The sequence below is a fragment of the Lissotriton vulgaris genome, chromosome 9 (genome assembly GCF_964263255.1).
Source record: "Lissotriton vulgaris chromosome 9, aLisVul1.2, whole genome shotgun sequence".
Classification (NCBI taxonomy): domain Eukaryota; kingdom Metazoa; phylum Chordata; class Amphibia; order Caudata; family Salamandridae; genus Lissotriton; species Lissotriton vulgaris.
Window position 1 is genome coordinate 477,576,448 of NC_141697.1, and position 16,668 is coordinate 477,593,115.

Below are 16,668 nucleotides of genomic sequence, written 5' to 3' on the forward strand. Positions count from 1 at the left end.
ACTACATGGGAGGCCTCATTACATTATCAATGGACATATCACTACACCTTCTTCCCACAACAGCTGCCTAGGAAGATCATAGCTTTCTAATAAAGAATTAGAATATTCAGTCAGCTCTGAGAATGTGCCTACACTAGGAGACATGCTGCTGGAAGAGACCACTATAGAATCATTCACTTTCTTGTCAAAAGGCAGATTGTGTACTTGAAAATGTTTCCTACCTCAGCCGCTAAAAGTTCCTGAAATATACAAGTCCTGAAAAACTTTACTTTCTTTTTGTTTTAATAGATCTTTAAATTGTTCAGAGTCTGAACATTGTGTAGTCTACGTCAGTTTTGATTGTGTTTTAAAGTAGGAGCCTCATTGCTCTGTCTGATTTACAATTTTACGTTTTGGGAATATGTTTCCATTAAGATTGAAATCAGGTGTTAATAAGATATGCAGGCAAACGTTTGTGCTATATAAAACTGCTAAATACATAACAAAAACATTATAGACAATAAACCTAAATTTTAAATGTGTTTTATAATTAAATTTAACATATTTTGACACCAGTGCAGATACATGGATAGAGGTGCACCTACAGACAAGAGGAAGTGGGGAAAAAAGTAAAAATAAATGGGCAAACAGCAACTCTTTCAGAAGGTCTCACAATCCATTACAGAAAAAAAATATTCAATTATTTTAAATATGAGAGGTTTCTGCAAATACCTTCCCGCACATCTAAAAACATTTTATTCACATAAATTTAAATGGAAGCTTAAAAAAATGCAATGGTTAACAAAATGCTACTTTTTTAAAAATAGGAAAGCATTAAGTAACAGAAAAGATTGGTAGCTGCAATAAACATTTATGGAAGAAGGATGCTGAACTTCAGTAGGGTTCTCTCTTTAAATATGTTGAGCCACCTTAAAAATATATTATGCCCCAGATCACTAAAACCCCATATTTCTCTCATATTTATTTCAAACAGCTGGTTTCATAACTGCATTAACACTTCAATGCTTATTTACTTCAGAGTGTTCCACAAGAAAAACTTTAAATTCAACTGCTGCTACTCCAACAAAATGACTTTTAGAAGCACATCACTTTGATCTTGAATACAGAATGGTAGCAGTCTAGTTGTTCATTAGAACTAAGTAGCGAGCCTACATTAGCAAATATGAAAGTCACAGGGTGCCGAATGTACTGGAAGTTTCACTCATCATGCCAGACTTTTTTTCAGAAATAGATGAGGAAGACATGAGAATTTACAGAACATATGCTCTCATTTGAGCTTTTTTGAGCACTAACCATAATTGTGATGTCAAAATGAAGCCAACCATCTTGTTCATTGACTTCAGCCTCCTCCAAAGGGTAGGCATTCGAATATGAGATTCGGATTTCAGCAATGTGGCGTTCAATCATGCCTAATATTTGTTATGAATATAGTAGATTTATGCTTTAATTGCTCATTAGACCTCTGTGATGAAACTGCAAATGAACATCAACAAACAGCTGCTGCTGTTGGAATCATGTGCTTTGGTCTCCACACTGAACTTTTTGTCACATGGCTGAGGAAGATATTTGTGAATTTATACAAATTGTGTCCTCATTTTAGCATCTGAGGCACCTTCTGTAACATTCCAAAAGAAAATCATGAGATAAATAGTTTTCTCTTAGATATGGTACATCTAATCCCAGCTGAGGTTCAGCCTTTTTGACTGGGTAAAAATCATCCTAGAACATACTAAAAAGCCCAAAATTTGTATTATACAACTAACCAATTAATTATACAGTCACTAAAACCTGTTATCACCCTTATTGTAGTTCCTTTTTGTCACCTTCAAAACCAGGAATCGGCTGCAGTCCATTTCAATGGGACATAAATGGCAGAGCGTTAGCACCAAACAAATCCATTAGGTATACTTCTTATACACTTAGGCATAGTCCCGTGAAAATACACCACCTAACAGTTTTGTGACTTTTAACCCAAATTTTAAGAGTCCAATTTACAATAGCAATACAAGCCAAGGGGAGGGCATTTTCAGGGAGTTATGAAGCTGGGAGGATTAGGGCAAAGAGGTATACCTTTAACAGATTTTCCAAATGAGCACCATACTGGGCAGCGTGCTGCTGAAGCAAGGTACTTTCTTTCACCAACTCTGTCCGGATTGCCTCTCCTTTCCTTAGAAACGAATGGGGAATCCTCTTGGAATATGTCTGCATCAGAAGTATGTGGTGGCCAAGTTTGTGAAAAAAATCCTGAGACAAAGAAGGAAAGGATTAATTTATATTAAAATGTTTATTAGATACAATGCTGCCAGAGGATATAAGATTTAAACAGTCAATGACAGTGAATAATGGCATGCAGGCAATTGGCACACAATACAAAGCATGAAAAATGTTATGATTAGTGTTTTTTTCATAGTACATCAGCAGTAACTGCTTCTGCAATTGTAAAGGTTACATTATTTCTTGAAGACCTAACTTTTGTAACTGTCTAAAATGTGGATAATCATTGTGGCCATTAATCTACTACAGGATTCTTCAGCCCTGGAAGAGCCAGGATATTTGACACTACTTAATTGTGAGTGGAGTTTCCATACAAGTGGTGAACCCAGGCCTTACTTTGAGGTAATGTCTTACTCTGAGGTAAGAGCAGAGAACTTTGAGAAGGATCCTTGGAAAAAAGTAATGTCATCCCAACTTCGTTGCTATTTGTTACAGAGATCTATACTTTGAATTACTGATAGTAAAGATGATCTGCTTAGTTCTTGTTCTGAGTAAAAAACTGAAAATTGTTGAACTGTTAAAGGACAATGGGAGTGATAACGCCATAGGAACGCACATTCTAATTGCTGAATGACCAAGATAACTTCGGCTCATCCTTCTTGTCTAAATGCCAAAATGTATAACTGTGACTTCAGCCCTATGCAATCCAATCCCAGACAGTAAATGAAGTTATTGTAGAAGGAAAAAATGCTACCTTTTGGTACCTTCAGCTGGATTATCAAAGACAGTAGGATTACCACCAAAGGCAAATTTATTACTGGGAATGGTAATGGTGTACCAATGGCATCCCAAACTGAAACTGTGAATTACTGGGTATAAATGATTACATTTACCACCTAAAACATGATCAACTTTGTGCTAGCCTTAAAATGGTCTAAACACATAAGTCCAAGATATGAAGTTCTGAATATATGCGGTCACTATAATGGAAGAATGTTTTTTTTAATTGCAGGACCCTAAACCTACTCCAGCAATGCCAATATATTATAAACTGCCATTATTTATGACATCTAGTGGTCAACTTTGCTGCTCAAAAGTAAAGTTTAAACTGCCTCGAGGTATATACCCCTCAGGGTGTACACAACTAGTAGTAATTATGTTGTGCTGTAATAATGCATAATTACAAATTGCAATAATATTGGTAAACATAAATTTACTGTTGATGGTATATCTTACATGAGATAAAGGAAGTTTTAGTTCCCACATACATTACTAGCACACTTGTGGAGCTTAACGAGCTGAAGGAGCTTCCCTCTTGACAGGCAAAGGAAGACTTAGAAAGGGACAGCCCCCTATTCTGATCACTATCAAACAACACTGCTGACTACAGGCCAGAACCCCATCACATGATGGCTGCTAAATAGGTGAAATAGGCCTTCTAGCGCAACCTCTCTAAATATAGTGGTAAGGGGAATAAATGCCTTGAAGGACCTATGGAGTTATGTAAGGCAAGGCAAGGCAATGCCAAAGATTGTGAAGTTCAGTGTTTTGTGTCCCCCATAATAAGGGGGAAAGCACTGGCTGTCACAAAATCCCAGCAGAAGAACATCAAACAAGTTTGCGCCTAAAAATACAATATAGAAACTATGTTAAGCTAGATAGGTGAACAGTTTGTGTGTATGAAGATGTGTGAGAACATTGGATAGATACACAGCACCCATACGTCTTTGTTTCTTAAAAGTTTAAGAATATGTCACTGGTACCCAACAGTGGATTGTGGTATCTTGTGGGACCTAAACAGAACGCCTTGGAAAACATTCTTATGTATCCGGCAGGTTGGACTACTGTTTAGTTCTTTCAAGCTGTTAAGACCTCAAGTCTGATCTTTTTAATCGAGCAATGCATTGATATTTTAGCTCTGTTTTGGATATCAGCATATTGCTCTATTAATGAAACAACTACTTTTCCTGTATAAGACTGGGCTAGGCAACTTGTCCTTCGCAGTCAATAAATGAACAAAGTATGACTAATGGGGCACTCAGCATTCTAGATCTGTTCAGGGATAGCTTCTTCTGCGGCATTGTGAACAATTATGCTTTTTTAATACAATTTGTATTCCATATATGCACACACAAGTAGCTCCTACCAATATACATGCACTGTTACTTTTTCCTTTTTTTCCAATTTTATAAACCATGGACTGCACCAATTGGTATTTGTGGTCTTACATGAGACAGTAAAAAACAATGAACGGTAGCTTAAAAGGACGGGAATATTTAAGAAAATGGAGACACAGGATAAAAGGGGAACACGTTAAGTCAATAAAGCAAACTGAGTAATAAGATACAGTAGAAGAATAAGTGTTTTAATTTAAATCTGGGTGAAAAAAAACATATTTTAAGAGCTTTCTTAAAGTATAAGGTAGTGGGTGCAGCATGAGACATTAGAGACCACCATACATTAGTGTCTATCCCTGAGAAGGAGCTCTTCATAACAAAAGTTGTCTTGAATTTAGGTATTTCAAGCCTGTGAGATAAGATGGTCCTTTAAAATGGATGGTTTTATAGACAATGTTTTATTTTACTCTTGCTTCCATTAGTAACCAGTGTGAATCTTTCAGGATAGGTTTAATGTGATCACATTTTTCGGATGAGACCAGTCAGGCTGTTGAGTGTAGCCTTACTTTCAGCAGGGTGAGAGATGTTTGAGGGATGCCAGCAAGATAATAGTATTGCTGAATCCATTTGTAATATAACGTGAGAATGAGTTGCTGTTTTTAGATGAATTTGAGATAGGAGGTTTTTAATTCTTTTCAGAGAATGGAGTAAGAAATTTAATTGAGTGTGAGTATAGAGCTAAAGTACTGTTCCTTTCAAGCTGAGTAATTTAACTTCAGTCTGGTGCAACTGGGAAAAAACTTTTGCTTCAACTCAGATAGTAATGCAGGGTCAAATCTGTTTCAATGTTTCAGAGAGACAAGGAGAAATTCAGTGTTCTGTGGATTCAGCTTCAGCTGAATTACAGGATCCAATGTTATTTTATCATGAGGCAATAGGATAGTATAAGAATGCCTTTCACTGGTAAATGTTTAGGTACAGTTGCCTGTTACTCACAAACTGATGTATAGTGTCATTGGAATCTGCCAGGACTAACCTGAGACGTTTCACATAAAATATAAACAAGGCTGAGGTAAGCGTGGATCTTTGATACATGCAGAAAATTGTGAGTCAGGTTCTAGAGTTGTGAAAGCCAATCTTCAGTAACTGTATCCACTGTCTACTTAGCCTGACATTCAATTTTTGACAACTCGATGCACAAGTGTCTGTCCTTCACAAATAATTTGTATTCAACACAAGTATATTACATCTGTACTGGCTTCTGCTATAATTACAATATTGAGGATTTAGAAAATGTAGTGAAATAATGTAATGCAATATGAAAGGCAAGGCTGAAACAACCCATGCATGACATACCTTGTGATTTTGAAGCCGCTCCTCCAAGGCTGTAATACTTTTGAATGGTATTCCCTGACTCAGAATAATTTTCTTCCGTCCAATGTCCACTAATTCAGTTAAACCACGAAGGAGGCCATTGTACTCTTTCTCACTGATGAAAGTATAACTTAGTTCACCTTGCCTGGACCGCAATATCCTCCATGCATCATCAAGAACAACCTAAGAGTGACATCACCAGCATTATTAGAAGCACTTGGCTAAATGGGATTTCCCAGCTATGTGAAACAGACTTATTGAGATTAAGTCTTACCTCTAACTTGTGTACTTCGTGTTGAATGGAAGTCGGTAACAGGAGTTTTTCACCTTGACCTCTCAGTGATGCTACCCGCGTCTCACAATTTTGCAACTCCAAATCATATCCTTGTAATTTCTACAGCACAAACACAGGAGAACATCATTCTAAATTAGGGTTTTAAGCACTGTATTATCAGGATTTTCAATAATGCAAGTTATTTGCCACTTTTTGGAAAAAGTATTTGAAACTACAATAGATGTGCAACAACGCAATATGTACTTCGAGACAATCAACCTTTCTCTATATTTAGGGGTCAGAGCACATGCAAAGTATTTTCCCAGCGGCCACAGAACAAATATGCCAGAACGTCCAGAGTCAATAAAACAAAAATGTATCAATTATTTTATATGGTTTGATCACAGTACGCATGTAAGAGGGAAGTGGTACAAATGAGTCACTAATCATCAAGTTCAGGACATGTTTCCAAAGTTAAGAAACTGCAATGTGGATGAAGAGAGTACAAATGAGAGACCAAATGAAGCAACTTGTACTAATCTTTAAAGTATGTTTGCAATGATGAACCATCCAAAAGGATATGTGCACCACCAGGTTAGACAAAAATTCGTTTTTTAAAAGTATGTTAATGTTATGGTATGTTATGTAGATTTGTAGAGTGCATTATCACCCGGGAGAGTATCTTTATGCTCAACAGGTGTGAGTCTAGCCACACCTAGGGCCTAGTGGGACTACTCAAAAAGCCATATCTTTAGCTTCTTACAGAACTTCAGAAGTGAGGAGGAGGCTCTTATGTGTAGCGGAAGGTTGTTCCACACTTTATGAGCAATTTAGTGAAGGCGCGACTATCAGGTCTGGTTTTCCGTAAGCGTTGGATCATACAAGTAGGAGTCCGGATGAGTGGAGGTGTCGGTAAGGTTTATCAAACAACAATCATCTCCATTAATAACGAGTCAATGTTGTACATACTTCCGTGTATATAGACCAAAAGTTATCAGTACATTCTAGGCACGTATCTAAGACAACACTCCCATATAACACCCCTCCCTCCCCTCCATGCATGATTGTTGCAAATCTGAATATTATGGACTGTCTTTAGGTGTAGAGGATGTATCTTGCGGTTCACAAATGTTCCCTCATGATTCATTCCATTTACCCCATATTCTGGACCATTTTTTAAGGCATCCCCGGTGCGTATAGACTGCTTTTTTATCTACCATCGCTGCGTCCATATTATTCTACCATTGTGCTTGCGTGGGCATCTCCCGGATCCCCAGTTCCTGGATATATTCCTTTTTGCCGTCGCCAACCCAAGTGTAGCCCAAGTTCGTAGTCCCAGATTTAGGTCCGGTGGTCGCCGTGTATTTAATAGGCAGCAACTAGGATCTCGCTGGACCTCCACCCCACTCGCCGCCGAAATCGCATTCAGGACGTGTTCCCAGTAAAGTTGTATTTGTGGACAGTCCCATATTATATGGAAATATGTTCCTATCTGACCTTATCCCCTAAGGCAGAGGGGATCGGCCGTGTGCCCGAGCTTGTGTAACGACCATCGGGTCCGGGAGATTATTAACTAATTTACGGTATGTTTGTGATATGGATTTTTTATCCATGTGGTCTGTAAGGATTCTGTCTTCAAGGGGCGATGATTCGACTAGTGGGGTGCCCAGGGGGATGGCGCTTTGAAGGGCATGACTGACTTGGACGTAGCAGTAGACCCTCAATGTCTGCTAGCCCGTATTTCTCTTTAAGGGCTGCGAATGTAATGATTTCCCCTTTCATCCACAGATCGCCAATTTTTGTAATACCTATTAGGTCCCATTGCCTGAATTCCTTAGTGTTTGCCAGGGTGCCTAAGCTACGTGTTTTCCATAGCGGAGTGGCCAGTGTTAGTACTTCTTCCCATCCCAGAGCCCTCCGTGCAGTTTGCCAAATTTTTATTGTGTGGGCCGTGGGGCTTGTTAATGCGTGCTGTAGTTTGTTTGTATAAAGGGCCTTCATCACACGTTCCACCGGTAGCACACTCCGGTCTAGTCTGTAGGCCGGTTCGTCTTGCGGAGTGTGGAGCCATTGATTAATGATCGCCAGGTATGCCGCCCAGTAATATAATCGAACACTGGGCAAGGCTATTCCCCAGTCATACCAGCTACGTATCAATTTAGATTGTGCTATGCGTGCAGGTTTCCCGTCCCACAGCAAGGAGGTAATTTCCGCTTCGATGGCCTTAAAATAGGAAGTGGGGACCGGGAAAGGGGTATTCTGGAGCGCATAGAGGAACCTAGGAAGCGTAAGAATTTTAAAGAGCTGCTCTTCCCAGAAGCGTCAGTGGGAGGGCTCTCCAGTGTGTAACGTCCGATTTTAGTCGCTTTAGGGATTTCAGCAGGTTTTCTTCCATAAATAAGTTAGCTTGTGGGGTAATATAGATTCCTAAGTATTAAAACCCCCTGGTCACTATTTGTAAGGGACAGTCAGGGGGGAGCGTAGGCACTAGGCCGTGCAGTAAATACAGCAACAACTTTGCCCAATTTATGGTGTATCCGGACATCTTACCATATGTCGTGAGGATGTCTAGCAGGGCCGTCAGGGACTCTGTCGGGGACGTTAGATATATCAGCACGTCGTCTACATAAAGGGAGATCCGGTCCTCCCAATCTGCTTCCCATGTTATCCCTCAGAGTAACGACGTCATGTGTATCCACGTTGCCAAGGGTTCTAATATTAACGCAAAGAGGAGCAGGGACAGCGGGCACCCCTGCCGCGTTCCTCGTCCCAATGATATTTCTCTTGATATATGACCATTTGCTACTATGTGTGCCAGTGGCGCCGTGTATAGTAATTTGACCCACCTGCAAAATTTGGGGCCGAAACCCATCCTGTGAAGTACTGCGAAAAGGAACGACCATTCCACTAAGTCGAACGCCATCGTGGCATCTAAGGAGAGGATGGCCGCATCTTCCTGGAGCAACTGAGTACGGGCCAATACACCGTTGAGGCGTCGTAGATTAAGGGAGGTGTTCTGTCCAGGCATGAAGCCCGACTGGTTGGGGTGGACCAATGTCGTAAGGTGTGGCTGTAGTCGGAGCGCCAGTGCTTTCGCCAATAACTTCGCTTCAGCGTTCATTAGGGATATCGGTCGATAGGATGAGGATTGCTCCGGGGATTTACCTGGCTTGTGGATCTCCACAATTGTGGCCAATCTTTGGTCTTTAGGTAGCGTACCTTGCACTAAACAGTCAGTGTACATATTAAGTACGTGGGGGTGATCTTATTTGCTACCCTTTTGTAAAGCTCCACCGGAATGCCATTAGGCCCCATCGGCTTTCCTGTATGTACTGCCGCTATCGCTTTCCCGACCTCCTCCGATGTCAAGTCCTCCTCAAGTGTATGTATGTCCTCTAGGGGGAGAGTGGTCAGTGGTATATCGTGTAAGAAGCCCATGCAGTCCTCTACCGTTGCTGTAACTCGTGGTGTGTACACCCTTTCATAATAGGTTGCCAATTCCTCCACTATCAGTCGGGGATCTGTTGTATGCGTACCATCTCCTAGTGTTAGTTGTGCGATCCACTTATCTGCCCTTTCCTTCCTCTCCAACCACGCGAGCATTTTCCCCGTCTTGTCCCCCAGCTCATATATCTTGTGTAGAGTGTCTGTGTGCCGAGTCTTTGCTATGTCCTCCGCATAGGCTCGGTATTCCTGAGCTGTTAGTATCATAGTTTGCGCTGTGGTAGCGTTGGGAGTCATGGCGTGTGCAGTTTCCGCCTGCTGTGCTGCTGCTTCTAGGGAGTCAAGGGCCTGCCTGTGATCCCACTTATGTTGGGTAATAGTCGAGATGGCCTGTCCCCTAATTACGGATTTATACGCCTCCCAGAGAATGCACAGTGAGTCTACTGTCGATATATTTTTGGCAAAATACTGTTCCGTGGTGGTTACTAACGTCTTGGCAATCTTACAGTTCTTTAGGTAGCCAGGGTGCAGTGGGTAGATTTTCTGTCTTCGGGGATGCTGTGTAGTGTAGGTAAATTGAATCGGGGAGTGGTCTGAGATCCCCGTGGTAGGTGTTCAATCACCGTGACCTGCTCTGGAGCCATCGCTAATGTCAATATATAGTCTATCCTGGATAGGCTGTTATGAGCCCTCAAGTGGAAGATGTATTGGTGCTCAGTCGGGTGCTTAAGCCTCCACATGTCAGTCAGTCCCATGGCATCTATGAATTCCCTAAGGGTCTGATTGGATCTGGCGTTTTCTCGGGGTGGCTTACGGTCGAGTGTTGTGTCGACCACAGTATGTATGTATGTGTCTTGTAAAGCGCACTGCTGCCCTGAAGCATCGTGGCGCTGTAGACCGCTGGGGAACCCGTCCTGGCTATCCCTGTGAGATGGTCCCTACTGGGTATCTCCAAGGTGAAACCAGGCATCCCCGGCGAATGTGGGGGGCCGTTGTAGAGATGAGGCAAGCTAATGCCCAGAGTTGCCGAGTGTGATCCCTGGTTAGAGTGGGCACCGAGGCGAGAATTATCGAGTCCACTGACCCTGGTCCATGACCCTGCCGCGTCGGGAATTGAACCCTGGTCCCGGGCTGTTCTCTGCTTCTGGGTTTGCCGCCTCTAACCAGTGAGCCACACCACTCCACAGTATTAAGATCCCCCCCTATGATTAGTTCTCCCTCAGGTAAGTCGAGCAACAGTTTCCCAAGGTCATGGAAGGCTGCCTGGTGAAGCGTCGGGGTGATATATGCACTGATCATATTGTATACGCGCCCCTCCCATTGGCAAGTGATTGCTGAGAATCGTCCCTGGTCATCCGTCCAAGTTTTCTTGATCATCAGCGGCGAGCTCTTATGTATCAGGATACCCACCCCCCGGGATCCAGTGGTGAACTCCGCATGAGCGGCCATCTTAAACCCCCAGCGGTTTAGTGCTTTGCAGGCCATTCCAGTCAGGTGCGTTTCTTGTAGTAGCACCACTGTGGGGGCCTTCCTCTTCAGGTATTGCAGGACTAAACCCCTTTTAATCTTGCGGCCCAACCCGTTCACGTTGCAGGAAATGACGTTCAAGGAGGGGGCGATCATTCGCTGTGTCTGGGAGTCATTGTCCTGCACCTCGCTTCCTAGCATTGTGTGTGTGGTGTGATGTGAATCGTTCGACTGTGGTTCCCTCTTGGACTAGTACCAGGGGCACAACATGCGCAGGCCTCCCCACCACTGGTATGCAACATCGCTCATATGTGGACATCCATTGCCCGTACAGTTTAAACACCATCCTAAGGAGAGATTGCGAAACTTTAACATTCAAACACAACCAAATAAACAATGCGATGCTGTAACCCCTTAACCCCCAACCTGCCTCCCTGCCATGTGGATCTGAAACCGTCCACCTCCCCAACTGAGCAGAGCGCTTACTAACCATCGTAACTCGCATAACTTGTGAGGGCGAGTCCTTAGCGACCATTATGATTCCTCCCCTCGAAGATTGTCACGATAGCGCTGCATAGGTTCGATAGCTCCTACCTGTTGGAGTCCTCAGCTTCGTGTCGGCAGTGTCAGCCGTATTCTACGGTAGTCCCCTTTTTCAGCAGTGCACCCCACCACCCCCGGCAACCCCACCGTATGGGTCACTGTCCAAAAACCAGTACAGGCCCTTCAAAATGTCTGTCAGACCCTGTAATCCACTGCCTGTCCTGGGACCATCCTGGAAGCAAAAGCAGGAATTTCAGTTATCTGTGTGCCGCCCCTCTCCTCTCGGATTGCTGTGCAGAGAACCTTGGTTCCTTGGTCCACGAGCCGGACGCCATCCCTCCAGCCAGTCTCTTGCTTCCTCTGGGGATTCAAAGAACCACGTCTTTCCTTCAGATTCCACACGCAGTCTGGCAGGAAAAATCATAGAGTACTTGATTTTTCTGGTGCGGAGCTCCTTCTTCACCTCCATGAAGCTTCGTCGCTGTTGTGCTACCGCCGCCATGTAGTCAGGCTAGAAGGCAATCTCAGAATTTTCAATTTTGATTGATGGGGCAATGCGTGCGGCCTGCAAAATGGCGTCGCTGTCGCGGAAGTTAAAAATGAGCGCCAGAACCGGTCGTGGTGGATTCCCTGGGCGCTGCTTTCCGCCGGGTACGTGGTGGGCGCGCTCCACCGAAAAATATTTGGAAAGTCATCTTGGTTGGAGTTGATTTTGAATGAGATCCTCCACGAAGAGGTCAAGTGCTGGACCCCCGGGCGTCTCCGGTACTCCGGCCAGGCGTACATTATTGCGCCGGGATCTACCTTTCTGCTCGTCCAGCTTGGTCTTCAACAGGATGTTGTCTTCCTCCAGTTTGCGCACTTTGGTTTGTAATTCCGCCGTGTCTGCAGTTAGTCCTGCCGTCGTTTTCTCCACATCACCCACATGGTCTGACATTTTGGCGAGGTCTGCGGGGATGAGAGAGACGTCAGTGGAGATCGTGCCCATGGAGGATTGCATAGTCTTTAATGCTGCCATGACATCATGGAGTGTGATCTCCTCTGAAGCACCGGGGTTGTCCGTTGGGCGGGCAGCCGAGTGTGGCCCGTTGCCTTTGGCAGTGTCTGCGCCGTCTTTATTATATGCAAATTTGTCGAGCCGTGGCACTTGCTGCCCTCTGGATCCCCTTCCACTCATCACTTCTTTTTGTGGCGTAGCAAAGGTAAGTCTGCGTGGGTCACTGGTGTGATAGCGCTGAGGTGGGGTCTCAGACCGACTGTAATGCGATAGTGTCCACCCGGGTCAGGGCCTGATGCAATCTCTCGGTCGTCTCCGGTACTCCGGCCAGGCGTACATTATTGCGCCGGGATCTACCTTTCTGCTCGTCCAGCTTGGTTTTCAACAGGATGTTGTCTTCCTCCAGTTTGCGCACTTTGGTTTGTAATTCCGCCGTGTCTGCAGTTAGTCCTGCCGTCGTTTTCTCCACATCACCCACACGGTCTGAAACATAGCCGCCTAAAACTCAACTCAGACAAAACCGAGGTGCTCATCCTAGGATCTTCCCCCTCTGCCTGGGACGACTCTTGGTGGCCCTCCGCTCTGGGCACAGCACCCACTCCCAGAGACCATGCACGTAACCTTGGCTTCATCCTAGACTCCTCTCTCTCGATGTCCAGACAAGTCAACGCAGTCTCATCCTCCTGCTTCAACGTACTTCGCATTCTTAAAAAGATCTTCCGCTGGATCCCCCTCGAGACAAGAAAGACTGTCACCCACGCACTGGTCATGAGTCGACTGGATTATGGAAACACCCTCTATGCCGGAATCACAGCAAAATTACAGAAAAAACTCCAACGCATCCAAAACGCATCAGCGAGACTCATATTAGACATCCCTCGCCAAGATCACATCACCGGACACTTAAAAGACCTCCACTGGCTTCCCGTCAACAAAAGAATTACTTTCCGCCTTCTCAACCACGCACACAAAGCCCTCTACAATCTTTGACCCGAATGCCTCAACACTCGACTGTCCTTCTACAAACCCACCCGCCAACTAAGATCGTCCAATCAAGCCCTCGCCGCAGTCCCGCGCATCCGAAAATCCACCATGGGTGGCAGATAATTCTCCTTCCTTGCTGCCAAGACCTGGAACTGACTCCCCACTCACCTCCGCCTTACTCAAAACTAAGCATGGGCGAATTTTTTCGAATCTCGCGTTCGCGAATTTTGCGGATTTGCGAACTCGCAATCCGCAAAATCCGCGAATTCTCTCGAATTTGCGGATTTTTTTTTTTTGTGTTCGCGCGGGTTTCTGCCAGTTCGCGAGGGTTTTGTACAATTTTGCAAACGCGAACTTACCTGGCGGGTCGCAAGTTTTGCGAACTTGTTGTTTCTACGTGTCCAGCCTGTTTGGGACACTCTTCTTCATCACTGCCACTCTCGGTCACCACTGCCACTCTCTGACTACTCATGCCACCCTCTGGCCCACCCATGCCACCCTCTGTTTCATCACAGCACCCTCTGGTTGTCCAGTCAGTGTACATTATTGTGGCAAAGCAAAGCACACCTTCCCTGCCTCAAGTGACCTGAATTAATTTGGGGCTGATTAATGTGTCACAGAATATTTTTTTAGCTGGCACCTGCTTCCTTAGTGCTTCCTGATTAGTGATCTTTTGCACTTGCTAAGTGCTTTCATTGTTGCAAAATTAGTTACAACACCTGCCCTGCCCCAACTGACAATAATGAATTAGGGGCTGATTAATGGATTTGAACTTCCAGCCTGGCTCCTGCTTGTCTCCCTTAGCTGTAATTCAGGACCTTTGTGGCATATGTGTAACTATTCTGAGGTTCAGAGCAGGGTCACATAATAGTTGCAACTGGCAACTGAACTCTGGAGGGGCCCCTCAGGAAGCACTACAGGAAATGGCTACTAATGATGAGCCTGAACTTTTGAACCTGGTAAGTAGTTTCAGTTTTGCTAAGATCGTATTTCTGCAATTTAGCGCTTATTCGCGGGGCGCGAAGTTGTACTGGGAAGCCGCGAACTCACGCGAACAGTGCGAGCAAGCCATAAAATCCGCTGCTCGCGGATTTGCGGATTTTGCGGGAGATTCGCGAATCTCGCGGATTGCGAATTTACCGAAAATCCGCAAAATCCGCGAGCGAAACGGATTTTCCGCCCATGCTTACTCAAAACCACATATCCTTCAGAAAAGAACTTAAAACCTGGTTATTCGACAAATAATGAACCCCTTCCCCAAGCGCCTTGAGACCCTCTGGGTGAGTAGTGCGCTATACAAATGCCCGAACTTGAACTTGAACTTGAACTCGGTGTCCCTGAGTCCAGCGTGCACCTCCCACGCCGTCCCTCCAATATTGTAGTCTGCCAAATTCGCGGGCACCACTCGTCTCTGCACGGTCCCGTTCTGATGATGCTGCAGGGGGCCGTGGAAGGCCCAACTCCGGCCTCCTGTTGGTTTCGAGCGCCTAAGTCCGGCGCCGGGCCCGATTGTGCGGCGACCTCCCCCACTCCTAAGGGTCAGCTAGCCGTGAGGGCTCGTGGAGTAATGACTGCCAGGCACAGGGTTATGGATGGATCGTCGCCTACCCCCACGTTAGTGTAGGGCCCATTGTCACTTGTGCCTCGGTTGCTCCCTGATTGTTTCTTCCCGCTTTTTCCCCGCCACCGGAGGGGGCAGGAGGGGGGGAGAGTACGCCCGTCCAGCTCCTGCCCCTGGCTTCGCCGCGGAGACTCGGTCTGCGCTGCCAACTTTACTCGGCCGCCCTGGTTCTCCGGCAGTTACAGAGCCGCACCTGCCGTCTCGTCACCGGGCCTCTGTGTCACCCCAGGCCCCGGCGTCTGTTGGTGCACTAGGCCGTGATCTTCAGTGCGGCGCCGCATCGCGGCTGAAGCGAGTCCGCGGGTGCAGGTAGGTTTGTTGCGGAGCAGAGACGCTCCGATTGCAGTTTCTAGGCAGCAGCGCCGCCGCAAATCAGGATATGTGAGGTGGATAGTCGGGGAGAACTCGTCAGGTCGCGGAGCTCAGTTAAGTCGGGGCCATCTTAGCTGGTCGCTGGCCACGCCCTCCGCAAATGCGATTGTTGACGTATTCTAGGGCAGTGATTTGTAGTGCATTTAAAGTGTGGGTGAAGAGTTTAGATTGTGTTCATTTGTGAATGGAGAGCCCGTGGATCTCCTTAAAGTGTGATGTGGTGTGATGTGAGTGCTTCGTGGGAGTCTGAGAGTGATTCTGGCCATCGAGTTCTGAATGGTATGCAGACTTCTGGTGAGTTTTCTGTTGATTTTGGAATAGAAGGTGTCCGTAGTCCAGATTGCTTGTCATCAGGGTATGAGGGATGGTTTTCTGGGTGTTGATTGAGAGCCATTTGAAAATCTTCCTCAGCATCTTCAGGGTATGAAAGCACTGGCAGTGGTAGTAGGTCATAGCCCTAGCTCTGTTGGTCACCAAATGAGAGTTGCAAAACCCAGAGTTGATGGACAGAATGCAGAACAATATCATACATTCACCCCAGTACAGAGATCTGGGCCTAAATCCATCGTTTTTTTGCACTCCACACCACCCCAGTTCAGACATGGCCATATGCAAATCAGTCTGACCCTGTGCCTCATGGGAACAGTCCAGCCCGAACTGCCAAGCCATGCCTTCCCTGGATCGGAAACAAGCTTCCGAGGACCGGTTTCTGGCATTCCAGCCGTCTTCAGCCCGGCTTGCTTGAATCCAGTGGTGTGGAGAGCATGGGACTCACGTCTGAGCATACCCATCCCACTCAGGGTGACAATTGCAAAAACCACAGTTGATGGACAGAATGCAGAACAATGTCATACATTCATCCCAGTACAGAGATCTGTGCCTAAATCCATCGTTTTTTTGCACTCCACACCACCCCAGTTCAGACATGGCCATATGCAAATCAGTCTGACCCTGTGCCTCGTGGGAACAGTCCAGCCCAAACTGCCAAGCCATGCCTTCCCTGGACCGGAAACAAGCTTCCGAGGACTGGTTTCTGGCATTCCAGCCGTCTTCAGCCCGGCTTGCTTGAATCCAGTGGTGTGGAGAGCATGGGACTCACGTCTGAGCATACCCATCCCACTCGGGGTGACAACTGCAAAAACCACAGTTGATGGACACAATGCAGAACAATGTCATACATTCACCCGAGTACAGAGATCTGTACCTAAATCCATCGTTTTTTTGCACTCCACACCACCCCAGTTCAGACATGGCCATATGC

General features: G+C 45.4%; 1 protein-coding gene across 1 annotated transcript in view; it reads right to left on the reverse strand.

Annotated features, from left to right (window-relative positions):
- The window catches only part of SYNE2 (spectrin repeat containing nuclear envelope protein 2), a 1,750,628-nt gene that overhangs the window by 434,653 nt on the left and 1,299,307 nt on the right, over positions 1-16,668 (reverse strand). Inside the window, exons 114-116 of the mRNA XM_086937933.1 lie at positions 5,980-6,099; positions 5,688-5,888; positions 2,071-2,244 (exon numbers count right to left, since the gene is read on the reverse strand). Coding sequence (XP_086794059.1) covers positions 2,071-2,244; positions 5,688-5,888; positions 5,980-6,099 — 495 coding nt within the window. The remainder of the gene's footprint in view (positions 1-2,070; positions 2,245-5,687; positions 5,889-5,979; positions 6,100-16,668) is intronic.